Source organism: Oncorhynchus tshawytscha, linkage group LG06, assembly GCF_018296145.1.
Source record: "Oncorhynchus tshawytscha isolate Ot180627B linkage group LG06, Otsh_v2.0, whole genome shotgun sequence".
NCBI lineage: Eukaryota > Metazoa > Chordata > Actinopteri > Salmoniformes > Salmonidae > Oncorhynchus > Oncorhynchus tshawytscha.
The window spans coordinates 14,188,580-14,210,333 of NC_056434.1; the positions used below are offsets into that span (position 1 = coordinate 14,188,580).

The window sequence follows — 21,754 nt, forward strand, 5'->3', positions numbered from 1 at the left end:
AATTATAGCTAGCTATGTTACTTACTGCAGAGTAGGGCTAGCCATGATCTAACTAGTAACTTACTGCAGAGTAGGGCTAGCCATGATCTAACTAGTAACTTACTGCAGAGAGGGCTAGCCATGATCTAACTAGTAACTTACTGCAGAGTAGGACTAGCCATGATCTAACTAGTTATTTACTGCAGAGTAGGGCTAGCCATGATCTAACTAGTAACTTACTGCAGAGTAGGGCTAGCCATGATCTAACTAGTAACTTACTGCAGAGTAGGGCTAGCCATGATCTAACTAGTTACTTACTGCAGAGTAGGGCTAGCCATGATCTAACTAGTAACTTACTGCAGAGTAGGGCTAGCCATGATCTAACTAGTTACTTACTGCAGAGTAGGGCTAGCCATGATCTAACTAGTTACTTACTGCAGAGTAGGACTAGCCATGATCTAACTAGTTACTTACTGCAGAGTAGGGCTAGCCATGATCTAACTAGTAATTTACTGCAGAGTAGGACTAGCCATGATCTAACTAGTAACTTACTGCAGAGTAGGACTAGCCATGATCTAACTAGTTACTTACTGCAGAGTAGGGCTAGCCATGATCTAACTAGTAATTTACTGCAGAGTAGGGCTAGCCATGATCTAACTAGTTACTTACTGCAGAGTAGGGCTAGCCATGATCTAACTAGTAATTTACTGCAGAGTAGGACTAGCCATGATCTAACTAGTAACTTACTGCAGAGTAGGACTAGCCATGATCTAACTAGTTACTTACTGCAGAGTAGGGCTAGCCATGATCTAACTAGTAATTTACTGCAGAGTAGGGCTAGCCATGATCTAACTAGTAACTTACTGCAGAGTAGGGCTAGCCATGATCTAACTAGTAACTTACTGCAGAGTAGGGCTAGCCATGATCTAACTAGTTACTTACTGCAGAGTAGGGCTAGCCATGATCTAACTAGTAACTTACTGCAGAGTAGGGCTAGCCATGATCTAACTAGTAACTTACTGCAGAGTAGGGCTAGCCATGATCTAACTAGTAACTTACTGCAGAGTAGGACTAGCCATGATCTAACTAGTAACTTACTGCAGAGTAGGGCTAGCCATGATCTAACTAGTTACTTACTGCAGAGTAGGACTAGCCATGATCTAACTAGTTACTTACTGCAGAGTAGGACTAGCCATGATCTAACTAGTTACTTACTGCAGAGTAGGGCTAGCCATGATCTAACTAGTAACTTACTGCAGAGTAGGGCTAGCCATGATCTAACTAGTAACTTACTGCAGAGTAGGGCTAGCCATGATCTAACTAGTTACTTACTGCAGAGTAGGACTAGCCATGATCTAACTAGTTACTTACTGCAGAGTAGGACTAGCCATGATCGAACTAGTTACTTACTGCAGAGTAGGGCTAGCCATGATCTAACTAGTAACTTACTGCAGAGTAGGGCTAGCCATGATCTAACTAGTAACTTACTGCAGAGTAGGACTAGCCATGATCTAACTAGTTACTTACTGCAGAGTAGGGCTAGCCATGATCTAACTAGTTACTTACTGCAGAGTAGGGCTAGCCATGATCTAACTAGTAACTTACTGCAGAGTAGGGCTAGCCATGATCTAACTAGTAACTTACTGCAGAGTAGGACTAGCCATGATCTAACTAGTTACTTACTGCAGAGTAGGGCTAGCCATGATCTAACTAGTAATTTACTGCAGAGTAGGGCTAGCCATGATCTAACTAGTAACTTACTGCAGAGTAGGGCTAGCCATGATCTAACTAGTAACTTACTGCAGAGTAGGGCTAGCCATGATCTAACTAGTTACTTACTGCAGAGTAGGGCTAGCCATGATCTAACTAGTAACTTACTGCAGAGTAGGGCTAGCCATGATCTAACTAGTAACTTACTGCAGAGTAGGGCTAGCCATGATCTAACTAGTAACTTACTGCAGAGTAGGACTAGCCATGATCTAACTAGTAACTTACTGCAGAGTAGGGCTAGCCATGATCTAACTAGTTACTTACTGCAGAGTAGGACTAGCCATGATCTAACTAGTTACTTACTGCAGAGTAGGACTAGCCATGATCTAACTAGTTACTTACTGCAGAGTAGGGCTAGCCATGATCTAACTAGTAACTTACTGCAGAGTAGGGCTAGCCATGATCTAACTAGTAACTTACTGCAGAGTAGGGCTAGCCATGATCTAACTAGTTACTTACTGCAGAGTAGGACTAGCCATGATCTAACTAGTTACTTACTGCAGAGTAGGACTAGCCATGATCGAACTAGTTACTTACTGCAGAGTAGGGCTAGCCATGATCTAACTAGTAACTTACTGCAGAGTAGGGCTAGCCATGATCTAACTGGTTACTTACTGCAGAGTAGGACTAGCCATGATCTAACTAGTTACTTACTGCAGAGTAGGGCTAGCCATGATCTAACTAGTTACTTACTGCAGAGTAGGACTAGCCATGATCTAACTAGTTACTTACTGCAGAGTAGGGCTAGCCATGATCTAACTAGTTACTTACTGCAGAGTAGGACTAGCCATGATCTAACTAGTAACTTACTGCAGAGTAAGGCTAGCCATGATCTAACTAGTAACTTACTGCAGAGTAGGGCGAGCCATGATCTAACTAGTAACTTACTGCAGAGAGGGCTAGCCATGATCTAACTAGTAACTTACTGCAGAGGGGGATAGTCATGATCTAACTAGTTACTTACTGCAGAGAGGGCTAGCCATGATCTGACTAGTAACTTACTGCAGAGTAGGGCTAGCCATGATCTAACTAGTTACTTACTGCAGAGAGGGCTAGCCATGATCTGACTAGTAACTTACTGCAGAGTAGGGCTAGCCATGATCTAACTAGTAATTTATGCTGGTAGTTGATTTTAAGGTACAGTCATGATAATGGGGATTTGTAATTAAGGTTGAGATTGGACTAAAATGTGGGTAATTGGATGCTTAGATGTAACCACAGACTGTCTTATTCTTTCATAGGGTCAATTAAACATGAAAAGAAAGGGAGAGATATCAGACTTCTTTTTAAAGAAGCACAAACAGGCAGATCAGGTGCAAACAGACCCCAGCCCTTGCATCACCACTGGACCCCAGAGCAGCTCCCTGCCAGAGGCTAGTCAGAGTCAGTGTGGTCAGACTTCACAGGACCCAGTCTACCACCACCAGGTCAGAGCAGCTCCCTACCTGAGGCTAGTCAGAGTCAGTGTGGTCAGACTTCACAGGACCCAGTCTACCACCACCAGGTCAGAGCAGCTCCCTACCTGAGGCTAGTCAGAGTCAGTGTGGTCAGACTTCACAGGACCCAGTCTACCACCACCAGGTCAGAGCAGCTCCCTACCTGAGGCTAGTCAGAGTCAGTGTGGTCAGACTTCACAAGGACCCAGTCTACCACCACCAGGTCAGAGCAGCTCCCTACCTGAGGCTAGTCAGAGTCAGTGTGGTCAGACTTCACAAGGACCCAGTCTACCACCACCAGGTCAGAGCAGCTCCCTACCTGAGGCTAGTCAGAGTCAGTGTGGTCAGACTTCACAAGGACCCAGTCTACCACCACCAGGTCAGAGCAGCTCCCTACCTGAGGCTAGTCAGAGTCAGTGTGGTCAGACTTCTCAAGGACCCAGTCTACCACCACCAGGTCAGAGCAGCTCCCTACCTGAGGCTAGTCAGAGTCAGTGTGGTCAGACTTCACAAGGACCCAGTCTACCACCACCAGGTCAGAGCAGCTCCCTACCTGAGGCTAGTCAGAGTCAGTGTGGTCAGACTTCTCAAGGACCCAGTCTACCACCACCAGGTCAGAGCAGCTCCCTACCTGAGGCTAGTCAGAGTCAGTGTGGTCAGACTTCACAAGGACCCAGTCTACCACCACCAGGTCAGAGCAGCTCCCTACCTGAGGCTAGTCAGAGTCAGTGTGGTCAGACTTCACAAGGACCCAGTCTACCACCACCAGGTCAGAGCAGCTCCCTACCTGAGGCTAGTCAGAGTCAGTGTGGTCAGACTTCACAAGGACCCAGTCTACCACCACCAGGTCAGAGCAGCTCCCTACCTGAGGCTAGTCAGAGTCAGTGTGGTCAGACTTCTCAAGGACCCAGTCTACCACCACCAGGTCAGAGCAGCTCCCTACCTGAGGCTAGTCAGAGTCAGTGTGGTCAGACTTCACAAGGACCCAGTCTACCACCACCAGGTCAGAGCAGCTCCCTACCTGAGGCTAGTCAGAGTCAGTGTGGTCAGACTTCTCAAGGACCCAGTCTACCACCACCAGGTCAGAGCAGCTCCCTACCTGAGGCTAGTCAGAGTCAGTGTGGTCAGACTTCACAAGTATTGAAAACATTTTATGTGCACTGTAATGCACATTGTTTGAATTTGGTTCTTGTCGAGGCTGTAAAATCAGTGCCTGAGGCAGTTAACTTTTTTTCTGTCCTGCAGAAGCTTTATAACTTTGTATCTGGCTCGTACGTTCATCTCAAGTGGTTCAGAAATCAGAAAGAGATGTATCCGCAGCAGCCCAGGGAACTACAGAGACTTACGGATGGATGTAAGGTGGGCCTGCAGATACATGGCATGCAGTAATCTGAGGGACAGGCTTCCAGCAGTTCTGAGAGCGCTACAGGATATCACACTTGAAAATAGAGGTGATAGATCAGTGGAGGCAAGGTGCCTTCTTTCTCAGATAGATTTACATTTCATAGGGCTTTTGGTTACCTTCTGTAAAGTGCTTGGTGATGCCAAATGTCTTTTTGACATGCTCCAATCAAGCTCTCTTGACCTAGCAAGGGCTGTGGATCTAGTAGGTGCTGTGGGTCTAGTATGTGCTGTGGGTCTAGTAGGTGCCCTTACAGACACATTACAGGACTACAGAAGTGAGGGTTACTTTGGAGAACTATGGAAAGAGAGTGAAGAGATTGTAGAGCACTGCAAAATAAGTGTTCAATCAGTGTGTAAAACACAGCCTAAAACAAGCTTAAGATTTCACGACTCATTGATGATGAGCACCGTATGACAGAACAACAGTGACCAAAGTGATGGTGAGAGCTTCCAAAGAGCCATCTTTTATCAGGTGCTTGACAGTCTCACAGCGGAGCTGCAGAGGTGTTTTTCAAAGAAGAATTGCGGGATAAGGGGTCCAGTCTTTCAACCCAAAGAGTACAACATTCCTTAATGAGGAGCCTCTGTTTGCCTTTGCTCAGACCTCTGAGTCAGATGTAGAGGACCTCAAACATGAGGTTCATCAAACCAAGCGGCTTCTTGATAGGAGAGAGAAAGGAGGAAGGGACAGACCGTCTACTCTCCTAGACTTTGTTGTGTTTCTAGAACCTTATAAAGAGGTCTTCCATGAGATATTTTGACTTTGTAAGATTTCTGTTGTTACACCAGTCAGCAGTGCTTCTTGTGAGAGAAGCTTCTCAGCTTTAAAACAGATTAAAACCCTCCTTAGGACAACAATGGTTGATGACAGGTTAAGTCAAGGAAGGCACGCTCCCTCAACATGGATGAGGTTGTGAAACATTTTGCCAGTTCTCACCAGAACCGCAGAACTTTGCTGTTTTAGATCTACCTAGCATAATTTGGCACTTAGGCAGTCCCTCTGGTCATGATTAAAACCCGCACTGTGTACTAGCTAGTACACTGACACTCTACAATGATAAATCCAAAGAATATCATGTCACACAGATTTAATTTGGTCTGGATTAGGCTAATTCCCCCCAAAATCTTTGCTATTAGTTTACATAATATATATGAGCATAAATATGATACTGTAACTTTGTAATATTGATGGGCACTTATGCTTGATTTCTGCTTGATACCTGGTATGTCAAATTGCGGTGCTTTTATTTTCTAATTTACTTTTTTGTACATAAACTACGCAATTTATGTAACACAAATGCTATCTTATCTCCTTGGTGCTTGAGGTTTATTTCCTGACAATATTTAGGATGTTCAACACTTATAGACCCAGATTATATTTTCATGAAAAAAGAGTGACCCAAATTTCTCCTGTGAGAGAGAGAGAGAGAGAGAGAGAGAGAGAGAGAGAGAGAGAGAGAGAGAGAGAGAGAAATTGAGCTGCAGTTCCGAGGTAGAGACACTGTCTATTCATAGTATGTTAAATAATTCTAGTGAAGTAACCCTTTTGGACCACACCATCTGCCACATAGAAGAACTCTGGGTTAAGTGAATTATCACTTCTACCTCTGATTAGCAATCATAGGATTCACCCCTGAAGTAGCCTCGACCACCCGCTCGGCCACCTCCTGGCCACCCCCTTGGCCACCTCCTGGCCACTCCCTGGCCACCCCCTTGGCCACCTCCTGGCCACCCCCTCGGCCACCTCCTGGCCACTCCCTGGCCACCCCATGTAAAAAAAACTCTAGTTTCGCCACTGAACGTTTGGAAATGATCAGTTGACTTTTGCATCCATAGCCTTTAAAACCCATCTCAAGTGCAAGTGCACTATTTATCTCACATCTGAAGACTGGGGGGTATTTAGGACGTCTACTGCAGATCGCTAAAATATCCTAATGATTAGGATAACACTTCCTCAATTCAAATATTATGGCGACAACATACCAAAGATGGATTGGTATGGTTCAGAAATTTGGGAACCAAGCTGGAGTTATCAGTGTGGCCCTGTTATCGCCTGTACTTGTTGAAATATATTCACGCTTAGAAGAAAAACCTCAAGGCTTCCTTCATAACTGTCAGTTTATTAATTTTTTTAAAGAATTACAGGGAGGGGGCAGTTTGGAAAAAAAGAATCCTGTCCGAATCTTCGGACATTCTGGGGTAATAATGACATTACCAACGTTATGTAGTAATACATGTCCCAGGCGAATAGGTCTTTGCCTAAGAAATCTGAAGTCTTGCTTCTGTTGAGCACCACGCCTCATGCAAAGACAAAATGTTGGATTAAGCAATTTCACAGATAAAGGCTTTACAATTTGTGGGGCGTTAGAACAGACGGTTTACTTATACTTATCATTTATTTAGTGTTTTTTTACACTGTTCCAAACAGGCAAAAAATTATATTTCAATCTTGTTTGTCACACAAAATAAACACAGCTTTCGCTCCTGTACCCTCCTTTTTCTCCTTTCTCCTTCTTATTGTTATTATGATCATCATTATAATAATAAGTCATGTCATTATCATTAGTAGGGTTAGTATAGCAGCCTTGTATAACCACCATTGATCTAAGAGCCTAAGAGCCCATCCTGTTTAGTCTTAATACCATATCTTACTGAGGCCTATATTTCAATATACTGTATAGGCTACTGTATCTGCCAATCAATCATTCATTCGTTCATGCCATCACACAACATACAATACATTCATGCTTTGAACTGCAACCAACCATTTTCATTTTAAAATTAAATAACCAAGGGAGCTTTGAATAATTAGTCTAAACAATAAATAAACCACAATTCACAAATGCATGCACCTGTTTTTAGTCTGGTTTATATTTAGATTTCTTTAGTTAGAACATAATCTCTGGTACACTTATTTATTTAGTGTTGTTTACACTGTTCCAAATAGTCAGACAAAATTATAATATTGTAATCTAACAGCAACTGTTTGGCACACCTAATACTCACGCCTAATACTCGCACCTAATACTCACACCTAATACTCACACCTAATACTCACGCATAATATTCAAACCTAGTACTCACAGCTAATACTCATGCCTAATACTCACGCCTAATACTCACACCTAATACTCACGCCCAATACTCACGCCTAATACTCACGCCTAATACTCACGCCTAATACTCACGCCTAATACTCACACCTAATACTCACGCTTAATACTCACGCCTAATACTCACACCTAATACTCACACCTAATACTCACGCCCAATACTCACGCCAAATACTCACACCTAATACTCATACCTAATACGCACGCCTAATACTCACGCCTACCACTCACACCTAATACTCACACCTAATACTCACACCTAATACTCACACCTAATACTCACGCCTACCACTCACACCTAATACTCACCCAACCCTTGCTCCTTTATCCTCCTCTTTCTTGATCTTGATTTTTCTTGACTCAAGTAGTATTTTACTGTGTGACTTTCACTTTTAATTGAGTCATTTTCTATTAAGGTATCTTTACTTTTACTCAAGTATGACAATTTAGTATTTTTTCTTCCACTGGCAACTTGGCTCTCCTATTGCACAGTGTTAGTCTTAGAATTGCCCCCTGCCATTCTAAGCTGAGACATGCTCATTAGCTTTTTAGCTATTCTGAAAGGTAACCTTATGGGCTTTCTGTTTCAATGACAATCTACATCATCATGACTGTGCTAAGGTCAGGACCTCTCTAGTATAGGTACATCTATACAGTGGGCCTCATCAGCCACCCAGAGAGGCCGTATGAGGAGACTTCTAATGACCTAGTCAAAATATTTGCCCAGTTTCCACGGTGACTACCCGCCCCAGGCCTACTGGGGCAGCTTACAACACTCACTTGTCATTACCGCACACTTCCCCTCCCGGCTGCGAACGCCGGGACTCATTCTGGGAAATTAGCCAGCGACGTCTCGGAGAAAGCCTGTGGTTACGCCCTGGGTCTGCCATTAGTTAGTTAGCATCGGCACTAAGTGCCTGGCCTGACTGCTATTTGTTCTAATGGAAAACTTGATTCACTCCCCTGCCAGACTGTCTATTGATGGGTCCCCGCTCAGAACCTTTTGAACCCATCTCTCCTGAGATGCTCCGGCTCTGTCTGCCTGGGGGAAAGGTCGTAAATCAGAGAATCAGCTGCCATTAGCGCTGGCTCTGCGCTGCAGAACGCTAGCTTGGCTGGATGGGGAGGGTCCAAAGTACACCCATGACTCATAGCGGTGTCGAGCTGTGTTAATTAAGTTTGTGTGCCTGGGCTCTGGACAGATGTTGTTTTTTAACGAGATGACAAAAAAACAGTGAGAATCAGGACCAGCCTGCTAGAAACAGTACAGAACACTTTGATCTCTATGGGGATTCGTTACACACAAACTAAAGCATGAATCATGTTGAAAGATTTCTGGGCACATTTCTTTTAGATTTAAGGGAAAATGTTATGGACTCATGGAGGCTTGATTAAATAGGCCTATTTCATCTACAGAAAAAGATGTATGAAATCATAATGGATTTATAGGTGATATTGTAAAACAATGTCAGTGCTAGACATCTATATCGGCTTGCTGTCATTAAAAATGCTCCTGCACAGGTGTATATGAGTCACAAGTTACAACCTACTGGTTCTACTGTATATCCCTACAGAGCAAAAACCTGCTCCAGACCGCTCAGGACCTCAGACTGGGGTGAAGGTTCACCTTCCAACAGGACAACGACCCTAAGCACACAGCCAAGACAATCTTGCTTTGTCATTATGGGGTATTGTGATGTCATCATGGGGTATTGTGATGTCATCATGGGGTATTGTGATGTCATTATGGGGTATTGTGTGTAGATTTTAGGATTAAAGGCTGTAACGTAACAAAATGTGGAAAAGGTGAAGGGTTCTGAATACTTTCCGAATGCATTGTATATCCCTAAGGAATGGCCTACGCACAGAGGCGAAATGGACATTTCATAATTTGGTGTTTTGTTGATGGTGGTGGAAAACGCTGTCTCAGGCGGCGCTCCAGAATCTCCCGTAAGTGTTCAATTGGATTGAGTTCTGGTAACTGAGACACACAGAGACACCTTTTAAACATCCTATGCTCCTTTGAGAACCCTCTTTCAAATTCACTGAGATTCACAATTCACAATTTGAGATTCAAATTCACAATTCTTCTAGCCATGGTAACCAGAATAATCATAAATAACTGCCCATTGTTATACATGACCCTAAGCATGATGGGATGTTAATTGTTTAATTAACTCAGGAAACACACCTGTGTGGAAACACCGGCTTTCAATATACTTTGTATCCCTCATTTAAAGTGTTTCCTATATTTTGGTAGTTAGCTGTGTATAGGGAACATGCAGTGCATATACACTCAACATGACGGTAAAAGTAGCTCTGAGGTGATTAACTCTGAGGTGAAGCAGTGAGGGGAAAATCACCCACAATTAAACAAAACAAAAAAACTTGAACTCTGCATTGCCCCTTCTCTCTGTCACTCTCTCACACACACACACACACACACTCACACACACACACACACTCTCACACACACACACACACACACACACAGACAGACACACACACACACAGACAGACACACACACACACACATGCCTCAATGCACACACACACACACACACAATCATGAACAAATGATGAACCCTTACTCCAGATTAAAAGCCCATGCTTCCCACCACACAGCCACCAGTGTTAAGAATGCTTTAGAAACCAAAAGCAGTGTTCTAATGGGCCGGATGGCAGCGGCCTGGTTGTCAGACAGGCACATACTCACTGTTACATAACAGGCAGCCCACATCCCTGCTGCCTCTCTTAGTCAGAAGATTAAGAGTGTGTGTGTGGGGGGGGGATGGCTCTCTGAGAGGATTATTTCACACTTGCGGCGCACAAAACACACATGCGCACGGTTACACGCGCGTGCGTAGAGTCACTCAAACACACGTACACTCACACACACACCTATCTGCCATTTCTCAAACTGAGACTGATGACACATCTGACCCATATCTACCACCCAGAGAAACATAGTGGGTGTGTGTGTGTGCAGCCAAGCCTCTACTGTAGCTGCATGTATAATGGGATTACAATACAGGCTCTAACACTATTCCTCTGGTTGATATTCATTGATGCCATTGCCAAGTCCTACACCCCAAAACATTTGTTTAGAGGCATTTTCCACTGGCTAAATTATCATCTACTATTTTTGGGGGTTCAGGTATCATTCTGCCTGAAACACCACTCAATGCCGGCTGCAAGTTAAGGGCAGTGATTGCAGTGTCTCTCCCCCCGAAAATAACAATCCCCCGAAAATAACAGTCTGAACATATTGACCTTTAAAGATGAAATGTGATTATGACTCAAAGTAAGTCTACAGTTAAGTCTCATAATTCAGTGCAGTGACTGGACACAGTAGGTCATGGATAAGAGCAAACTTGAAACAAATGTAACTTTAAGCCTTAAAGTATGTGTATTTTCTTATCATTTTCCGAAGGATAAGAGACCTGTCTCGATTGAACAAGCTTTGTCAAAACATCATTACTGAAAAGTCTCCCTCAGCTCGATGTTGACCTGTCTTCTATTGAAGCCAAATGATGCAATCAAACTGAAAGACAAGACACGCAGCAGCAGCAGCATCTCTCTCCTCTCTGCATAGAGGCGTGATGTGCATCTAAGAAGTCATTCTAAATTCCAAGGCATTTGATTTCACAAGGCACAGTCCTACTCAACAGCTCATCAGTGGCCATTCAATCACATCTCTTACCGCCACTGCCTCCAGAATCTGCTTGATGACGTGGGCAGCATCTCTCTCGCTGTAATACCCTCTCTCCACAATCCTGAAAGAGCAGAAAGAGACAAACGGACAGGGAGTCAAAATGTTACACCGAGTTCAAATGCCCCACTTTGAGAGATTATTCAATTCTTAACTCTGTGAAAGTCAGAAAACATGAAGAGAGAATTGTAGGCAGTTGTTACTGTCAAACTTTGCTAAACCTATAAGGTGATAGGAGGATAAAGAGATGAAATAGTTTTTTCATTTATTTACAGTGCTATTATATCAAAATAAAACAGAACAGTAGAGAAAGGGTCTATGATATTGCGCAATAGTCATAATGAGTTCTACAGATTGGGTGGGGCCTGTGCTCCAACCAGTCTTCTAATCGTTTCCTTGGTAACAGTGCTGGTGAGGGCCATTACACATTTCATTTTCTAATCCTTTTATACTCTGCATCTTAATAAAGCCAGTGTCATACATGTCTGCTAATGACAAAGCAGAGAAATGGAACGGGGGGATCGCATGAGGCCACTGGTTCCACCTCTGGCTCCGCCGAATTGAAACCAATTTCAGCAAGGATTTGAGGATTAGACAGGGTCATAGGGGTGGTATATTTGGGGTGTAATCACCTGTCAAAGAGTTCCCCTCCGGTCACCAGCTCCAAGATGAGGGCGATGTCTGTCTCGGTCTCAAAGATCTCCTTCAGACGGATCTGAGGAAGATGAGAGGAAGATGAGGAAGAAAAACACTAAATGTTGGAAAAACACAAGCCAACATATCAACAATATTAATGCAAACAGAAAGAAGAAGTCACCATTAATGTTAATTTCAATCATGCTCTTATAAATAGTTAATAAAACAATATACAATTAACAAAAATATAAACGCAACATATAAAGTGTTGGTCCGATGTTTGAGCTGAAATTTTTAAAATCCCAGAAATATTTCATACTCACAAAAAGCTTGTTTCTCTCAAATCCATCCACTTGACAGGTGTGGCATATCAAGAAGCTGATTAAACAGCATGATCATTACACAGGTGCACCTTGTGCTGAGGGCAATAAAACGCCACTCTGAAATGTGTAGTTTTGTCACACAACACAATGCCACAGATGTCTCAAGTTTTGAGGGAGTGTGCTGATTGCAGGAAGGTCCACCAGAGCAGTTGCCAGCGAATTTCATGTTAATTTCTCTACCATAAGCCGCCTCCAATGTCGTTTTAGATCATTTGGCAGTACGTCCAATCGTGCTCATAACCGCAGACCACGTGTAACCACGCCAGCACAGGACCTCCTACATCTGGCTTCATTGCCTCCGAGATTGTCAGACCAGCCATCCGAACAGCTGATGAAACTGTGGGTTTGCACAACTGAAGAAATTCTCTGCCAACCATCTTAGGGGAGGTCATCTGCGGGCTTGTCGTCCTCACCAGGGTCTTGACCTGAATGAAGTTCGGCGTTGTAATTGACTTCAGTGGGCAAATGCTCACCTTTAAAGCCACTGGCACACTGGAGAAGTGGGCTCTTCACAGATGAATCCCAGTTTCAACTATACCTGGCAGATGGCAGACAGCATGTATGTGGGGAAGTGGTTTGCTGTTGTCAAAGTTGTGAACAGAGTGCCCCATGTTGGCGGTGGGGTTATGGCATGGTCACGCATAAGCTACAGACAACAAACATAATTGCATTTTATCGATGGCAATTTGAATGCACAGAGATACCATGCAAAGATCCTGAGGCCCATTGTCGTACCATTCATCCACCATCATCAACTCATGTTTCAGCATGATAATGCACGGCCCATGTCGCAAGGATCTGTACACAATTCCTGGAAGCTGAAATTGCCCAGTTCGTCCATGGTCTGAATACTCAGCAGTGTATATCAAAACATTCTAGTTACTAGTGTCCAACAACAAGTCACCACTATTGTTCATGTAAATCATGGTTAGGCTTAGAAAAGGGGTTTAAAACATTTTTTAGAGTGGTGTCTCGGATATTAAAAAATATATTTATAAAAATAACTTATTTTTTTAAACTGTAAAAGCTTACAATATTTGGGTGGGAAAGTCGCAGCAGAACTCCAATTTCAGTCCGCACTATTTTCTTGTCAATCTGAAATGGAATGAGAATGAGACGAGTGCATTAATATATTATTCATAGTCAGCTCAGCTGTTCAAAATGGCCAAAAGAAGGACTCACAGTCTTCTTCAGGACCTTTGCAGCATAGGGCTTCTGTGTCTGCTTCTCCTCAGTGCGAAACACCACTGACGTAGCCCCCCTGGGAAGAAGAACAATCAATCAACATAAACAACTATGATCATATGGTTGTCTCTCCATAGTGCAATGATTCAGCATTTTAGCTCTGCTCATGAACTGCTTATGAATCATTATTTCATTGTTTGTAAGTATTATGTCATTTGCTCATATCAACATAAGTAAATACATATATGTATAAACCATTTTATTATAAGCACTTTTAGTCATACATAGAGTAAATCAAGAACAACAGATTGTTACATGTAATTACTTAATTCAATGGTAAACAAACTATGTAACAACGTTTCTAAGCATTTCATAAGCTGACTTCCATCTAAAGCATTACAACGACAACTCCATGTAACATGTGGCCAATGTAGAGTCAATGGTGAGCCATTAGATGTCCATCCACATTCTTATGGCAAAGATGGATATAAAAGTCATTGTAGAGGGAAACATGAAATAAAAGCTATTCAGAGCCATGACACCACTACATGAGTGAGCAGAGGGTAGCTCTAAGTATGGGCTCAAACCATGAGTAATCTGTTGATTTGTGACTGGGCTGTCTTGTGTTGTCTGTTGCTTTGAAATCTACTTGGAAATCTAGAGATAATTCCCTGGCCAAATGTACACTGAGTGTACAAAACATTAAGGACACCTGCTCTTTCCATGACATAGACTGACCAGATGAATGGCGGTGAAAACTATGATCCTTTATATATGGCACGTGTTAAATCCACTTCATTCAGTTTAGATGAAGGGGAGGAGAAAGGTTAAAGAACCATTTTTAAGCCTTGAGACAATTGAGACATGGGTTGTGTGTGTGTCATTCAGAGGGTGAATAGGCAAGACAAAAGATTTAAGTGCCGTTGAACGGGGTATGGTAGTAGGTGCCAGGTGCACTGGTTTGTGTCAAGAACTGCAATGCTGGTGGGTAGCTCAACAGTTTCCTGTGTGTATGAAGAATGGTTCACCACCCAAAGGACATCCAGCCAACTTAACACAACTGTGGGAAGAATTGGAATCAACATGGCGTTGTGGAACGCTTTCGACACCTTGTTGAATCCATGCCCATGTAACAGTATAACTTTAGACCGTCCCCTCGCCCATACCCGGGCGCGAACCAGGAACCCTCTGCACACATCAACAACAGTCACCCACGAAGCATCGTTACCCATCGTTCCCCAAAGCTGCGGCCCTTGCAGAGCAAGGGGAACAACTACTTCAAGGTCTCAGAGCAAGTGACGTCACCGATTGAAACGCTATTTAGCGCGTATCACCGCTAGCTAAGCTAGCCGTTTCACATCCGTTACACTCACCCCCCTTTTGACCTCCTCCTTTTCCGCAGCAACCAGTGATCTGGGTCACGGCACCAATGTAACAGTATAACTTTAGACCGTCCCCTCGCCCATACCCGGGCGCGAACCAGGAACCCTCTGCACACATCAACAACAGTCACCCACGAAGCATCGTTACCCATCGCTCCACAAAAGCCGCAGCCCTTGCAGAGCAAGGGGAACAACTACTTCAAGGTCTCAGAGCAAGTGACGTCACCGATTGAAACGCTATTTAGCGCACACCACCGCTGACTAGTTAGCCGTTTCACATCCGTTACACCCAGACAAAATCTGTTCTGAGGACAAAATGGATGGGCTGGACATGCCGAGAGATGACTTCAGATTGGTCTTCCATGAAGCATGCTTCTGTCTATAACATGAGCTGCTCTGTATGTGTAGGTAATCCTTTCTAATGCGGATTTTTGAAAGATCTCACAAAGAACTGCAACATTTTTGCTAATGCTCTCCACTTTCTGGAGGATGATCGTGCCATGCTGACTCTCTCTGACTCTGAAAATAAATCAGACGATGAGGAAATCTCTGATTTAGATTTTAAAAAACATTTTCACTGAACCAGACATTAAACAGCGATCAACAGTGTTCTTGTCACGAAAGAAGTTGACCGATGTTTTGAAGTCAGTGGAATGCCCAGTGGAAGCAGAGAATGGGAGCTAAGGAGATGGAGAAAATTCTGGCATTTGATTGCAAATATGCGGAGAGAGTTGAAAACAGAACACACAGAAGGCAGTTGTATAAAACCACTGTCTCCGGATTACATCTTCAAACTAAGAGCAACCATGGCATCTGTGACAGAGAGGGAGAAGCGTTCATCCATGTATAGGGGTAAGAGAGTCTAGCTAGCTACATTTTCAGATATGATATATTTCTAATTTTGTCAGAAAGTGTTTTCATTTCAAGTTAAAGTGTACTGTTAGCTAGCTAGCTAATGTTAGCTGGCTAGCTCACTAGCTAACGTTATGTTTATGATCTGTATAATAATAGTATTTGTATCTTAGAAAGCCATTTTGCATTGCTAGTTATAGCCTAATGTTAGTTATGACGGTGATGGTGCTGGTGGTGTTTACAAATTGGTGTCAATGAAGGAACAGTTCAGTACTCTACCTTCCCAGTTCAGGACCCATGGTGTAGAACTCTTCCATGGAGACATCTCTGCGAGATCCATCCACCCAGTATTCCACGGGGCTGGCGCCCGAGCGTGAGGTGGGCATGTTGATGTTGGCCAATCACACAAATCACAGGATTCCTGAGGAGCGCAAAACCCAAACGCACACACACTACTTTTCCTCTTTTTAAGATTAAAAATTAATGTTCAGATTAGCAAAACGAAGAGAAGGCATTATGTTTAATGAATTCCCCCGCGCCAAATAACGACAAGCCATGTAAAGCTAACCAGTCTTTGGTTAACAACTCTCACTGTTATGTTCAGCCAAAGATAATCCAAATGTTTACGTTGACACACAGAAATATATTGTCAGCGCCGATATCAAAACCCATGTAAGCTTCGCATTACAGCGCGAGCTTAGTCACTATGCAATATATCACGTAACAAAAATCATCCATTATTGTTCTATTATTTCAATGTACCGACACTATTTAATTCGCGCATTCATAACCATCCTTTACTCGAAGTTTCACAATCCATAACCACATTTGTCGCAGGTTCCAAGGGGCCTCGCCGTGTGAATACCCGAATCCATAAATATATAGCCTAAGCTTTGAATTTTTTGCAGCACAATCCCATCCACAACAGTGTACTCATGAAAGCATTACTATATCATGCATCGAAGCACCTCAATAGTCCCGAGGTCTGTGACAAAGAACATTCCATGGTCCGATATAGAATACTTTAATTAAGCTGCGTCAATAATCATGATCCGTCAATAGGTCTATGTGTATGTTGTTTGATAATATTCGCAAATATAGATTTTGTCTCGCGGCTGATGCACGCTTCACTATTGGTCTCTATATGAACGCCCATCCAATGGTCTGCACTTTTCTCGCTATACAGTGTGTTCCTCCTTTCATCCTTGGTTTGGGGTGGGTAGGTGGTGGCTGTGAAGCTGTTGTATTCGGGGTTGGGGGGGGGGGGGTAGGAGGACCATCATACAGTCATTGAGGGGAAATATGCTCTACGCCCTCCACAGATTTCTTCCAATCCGTTGCATTCACAGAAACCACAATCTGCGCTGCAATTGGAAGTCAAACAGTCAATCAAAGCCCCGGTCCACATATGGAATTGTATCGGGTATCCAACCAAAATGTCAATGAGGGGAATATCCCAATAATACGCCACTGATTTCAACGGTTGTCAATACTACTGGCAATCTATTTTTGATAATATGTGTGGAGGAACCCGGTGCCTAATCCTTAGATTCAGTATATTTAGTAGAAAAAATATAAAATTATGTATCAATTCGGATTGTGAAAAATCATGTCCCGTCCGGTGTGCTTCCATTCTGAGTTCAGCACCATGGAAAGCTTCCCGCATCAACTCGGTGGTTATAGTGCGTACTAGACTAGTGAACGATTAGCACGTGACTGCAAATGGTGCCACCTACTAACGTCAGTTCTCAAGAACACTTCAAGCAATACAACCATTAGAACTCTATCACTCAGCTTGTATGCTGTCCAGATAAGCCCCCGCCAGCACACATCTTCAAAGCCCAGTGGCTTCCGGTTGTTTGCAGCATAAACAGGTGAACATATGCTGCCATATTGAGGCTCTTAATTAAGGCTATCTTACAAAATAATGTAGCAGTATTATGCAACACTTAAAATGAGTAACACATCCAAATCAAATTGTATTCGTCACATGCTTCCTACCCCTAACATTTTGAGATTACGGTAACAATAATACATGTATTCTTATGTAATCTTAGAAAGCCTGCATGTTCAGAGTCACAGGTCTGTGGAAATCTTCACAACTGCTATAATAATCTGCACACAATCTCAAAGGGCAATGATCCACTTGTACAATGTACTTTAATGTCATCTCAACTAACTGCAATCCAGGTTATTTTGGTTATGCTATTAGATCAAGCACAGTGATAGCACATTAAAAGATCTGACATTGTATTCCCATTTGAACTTTGGTGTGCTTTTAAATGGTTGAAAGCACAGTGATAACACATTTAGGTGACAACTAAACCAAAAATCAGACATGGATTTTCGATTGGAATTTGTTTGTGCTTTTATATAGTTAAACACATTGGGAATTCAACATACTTTTGGCAGTCTTTTTGAGGGGGTGAAAATAGGTTGGAATCTCATTGATAAACATATCTCCCAAGTATTACCCAATTCTCCACTTTGAAATTATGTGGTGTTCCCAGTGCGATGCCATTACTACTGGAAGTATTGTAATTAAAAAATCAAATGAGTAGCCTAGACAATGTTTCAGATTTGCAGACAGTCAAGCACATTTAGGTTGGGGGAAAAGTGAATGCAAAACTTTGTTGAATTGAAACGTTCTGCTGACAGGTCCACAACCATTTGGCATTGTTATTTCTTTCACAGACTGTCACAGTCCTTTGCCAAATAAATAATAAGTCACACGATTAAAAATATTTTCAAGAGAAGCAAAAGAATTAAGCATTCTGCCAACACTTCAAAAAAAAGTTTAGCAAATTTGCCATTGCTCTTTCTTCTAGAAACTGCCGTGGACAAATTCCAATAGTTCCAAATTATAGTGCAAATAAAGGACCTTATTGTCACCATAAAAGGTGAATGGGGGCGTTTTCCAAGCAGAGTTATAATACTCGTTCATACATGCACAGTTTCACGACTGGTCTGATTTTATAACAGGAAACATACGTATAGAAAACCCTTACAGTTGCTTCTGAACACTTTCTCTCAGCCATCTCTAAGTCTCAAACTCCAAGACACATTTTCAGCTTGAAGAGAGTAGAGTAGAGAATTAGAAGAGAATTAGAAGAGTAGAGAATTGAGTAGAGGTACTGGGGAATTTTCATTGTTCTCAGGATTTGGCCCAAACATAGACATCCACGATTGGTTCAGATTTGGTCTAGATTAGAGTACAGAATCATGTACTGTACTGTACTGAACTCTACTCTACTGTGCTGTGCTGTACTGTATTCTGCTGTGCTCTAATGTTCTGTACTGTGATGTCCAAACTTGTGAAACATAGACGTTTATGATTGGTTCAGATTTGGTCCAGATTAGAGTACAGAATCATGCAGTGTACTGTACTGAACTGAACTGAACTCTACTCTACTGAACTCTACTCTACTGTGCTGTGCTGTGCTGTATTCTGCTGTGCTCTAATGTTCTGTACTGTGATGTCCAAACTTGTGAAACATAGATGTTTATGATTGGTTCAGATTTGGTCCTGTGTGGACCAACCAAATTTGGTTGTGTTTGGGGGCGGATCTCATTAGAATAAGGGTATTTCCATGTAAAGCCCCATGAGCACAAACATGTGAAGTTCATAGGAGCACATCACATTTGATTTCAAATGAAAGCTGAGAGTCAACATTTTGTTGTTGAAATTAAGGCATGTATGTATAAATTGTTCAACTATTTCTGGTCAAACAGGTCTTAGAAGGGGGTCTTAGAACACATCTTGTCACGGCTGTCGTAAGAACGGGACCAAGGCGCAGCGTATGTTGAGTTACACATATTTAATTCAAAGAGAAACTTAAACAAAACAAAATATATCAATAAACGAACAACTAAACGTGACTACGTGGTGCACATGCACAAACACAAAACAATATCCCACAAACACAGGCGGGAAAAATAGCTACTTAAATATGATCCCCAATTAGAGACAACGATTACCAGCTGCCTCTAATTGGGAATCATACAAAACACCAACATAGAAAATATAAACTAGAACACAACATAGATAAACTAGGATACCCCCTACTACACCATAGAGAAACAAGGGCTCTCTATGGTCAGGGCGTGACACATCTAACAGAAACATTATTTAAAAGTATTAAAAATACATCAAAACACAATAGTATTGAAGTTAAGATCCCTGCCAACTAATATCATAATATATATTTAGTTTTGCAGAAATTATTTGACTACTTTAATGTGTTCTACTGTCCTATATGTGTGAAACAACAATGTCTATGATTTGTTCAGATTTGGTCCTGTGTGGACTGACCACATTTGGTCGTGTTTGAGGATGGAGTTCATTATAACAATACCCAAACATGCAAAAGAGGATATTGCATATTTCTACCTTTGTGTACCTATTCAGTTTTGTCAGACCACACTGACCTAGACTATGGGGAGTGAAGAGAAAACGTTAAAATTAGCCACACGCACACACACACACACACACACACACACACACACACACACACACACACACACACACACACACACACACACACACACACACACACACACACACACACACAGAGCAGATGCCCTCCTCTGAGGTCCATCTCTCTCAGGGAGGAGTTTGGTGGCTGCAGAGCTGAGACCAGAGTCTCAGGGAGGAGTCTCACTGGATCCATATGTGAGTTCACAGTCATCCAGTCTAGAGAGATTATCAAAACCAAAAAATATATTTAAAAATAGTCATTGTTCAAAATAAGGATATGCATCAAAACAATAACATCTTACAATGCTCTCTTGCAGGTTTTCAGGACAGGAAACATCCAAAAATCTATCTACCAAGAGAGTTCTCATCTATATTATTCGTAGCCATCTATTTACCACCAAAGATCAATGCTGGCACTAAGACCGCACCCTCCATTTGGAAAATCTGACCATGATTCTATCCTTCTGATTCCTGCTTACAAGCAAAAACTAAAGCAAGAAGTTCCAGTGACTCACTCGATACGGAAGTGGTCAGATGATGCGGATGCTACGCTACAGGACTGTTTTGCTAGCACAGACTGGAATATGTTCTGGGATTCATCCAATGGCATTGAGGAGTATACCACCTTAGTCATTGGCTTCATCAATAAGTGCATCGACGACATCATCCCCACAGTGACCGTGCATACATATCCCAAACAAAAGCCATGGATTACAGGCAACATCTGCATCAAGCTAAAGGTTAGAGCTGCCACTTTCAAGGAGCGGGACACTAATCCAGATGCTTATAAGAAATCCCGCTACGTCCTCAGACAAACCATCAAACAGGCAAAGCTTCAAAACAGGATTAACCTCTCTAGGGGTGTGGGATGCTACCGTTCCACCTGGCCAACATCCAGTGAAATTGGAGAGCGCCAAATTCAAAAACAGAAATACTCATTATAAAAATTCATAAATTTACATAAATCTTGTTAATCCCATCACGGTGTCAGATTTCAAAAAGGATTTATGGCAAAAGCATAACATGCAATTATCTGAGAACAGCGCCCAGCAGACAAATCATTACAAACAGTAACCAGCCAAGTAGAGGAGTTACACAAGTCAGAAATAGTGATAAACTTACCTTTGATGATCTTCATATGGTTGCACTCACAAGATTCCCATTTACTCAATAAATGTTCATTTTGTTTGATTAAGTCCCTCTTTAAATCCAGAAACCTCTGTTTTGATCGTGTGTTTTGTTCAGTAATCCACAGGCTCAAAGGCAGTCACAACAGACAGATGAAAAATCCGAAAAGTATCAGTAAAGTTCGGAGACACATGTCAAATGATGTTTACAATCAATCCTCGGGTTGTTTTCAGTCATAATAATCAATAACATTTCAACCGGACAAAAGCTTCATCAATATAAAAGGAAAACAAGAAA

At 42.4% G+C, this 21,754-nt stretch overlaps 1 protein-coding gene across 3 annotated transcripts in view; it reads right to left on the reverse strand.

Annotated features, from left to right (window-relative positions):
- Positions 1 to 17,086, reverse strand: part of LOC112235408 (calcium/calmodulin-dependent protein kinase type IV) — a 38,682-nt gene extending 21,596 nt beyond the window's left edge. Inside the window, exons 1-6 of one of the 3 annotated variants that reach the window (XM_042323006.1) lie at positions 16,821 to 17,086; positions 16,132 to 16,273; positions 13,616 to 13,694; positions 13,466 to 13,528; positions 12,047 to 12,129; positions 11,406 to 11,478 (exon numbers count right to left, since the gene is read on the reverse strand). In XM_042323006.1, coding sequence (XP_042178940.1) covers positions 11,406 to 11,478; positions 12,047 to 12,129; positions 13,466 to 13,528; positions 13,616 to 13,694; positions 16,132 to 16,238 — 405 coding nt within the window. In that variant the 5' untranslated portion in view covers positions 16,239 to 16,273; positions 16,821 to 17,086. Of the gene's footprint in view, positions 1 to 11,405; positions 11,479 to 12,046; positions 12,130 to 13,465; positions 13,529 to 13,615; positions 13,695 to 16,131 lie in introns of all 3 variants that reach the window. The other 2 variants (XR_002951058.2, XM_024403854.2) reach the window with 2 other exon arrangements.
- Positions 17,087 to 21,754: the final 4,668 nt, after the last annotated feature.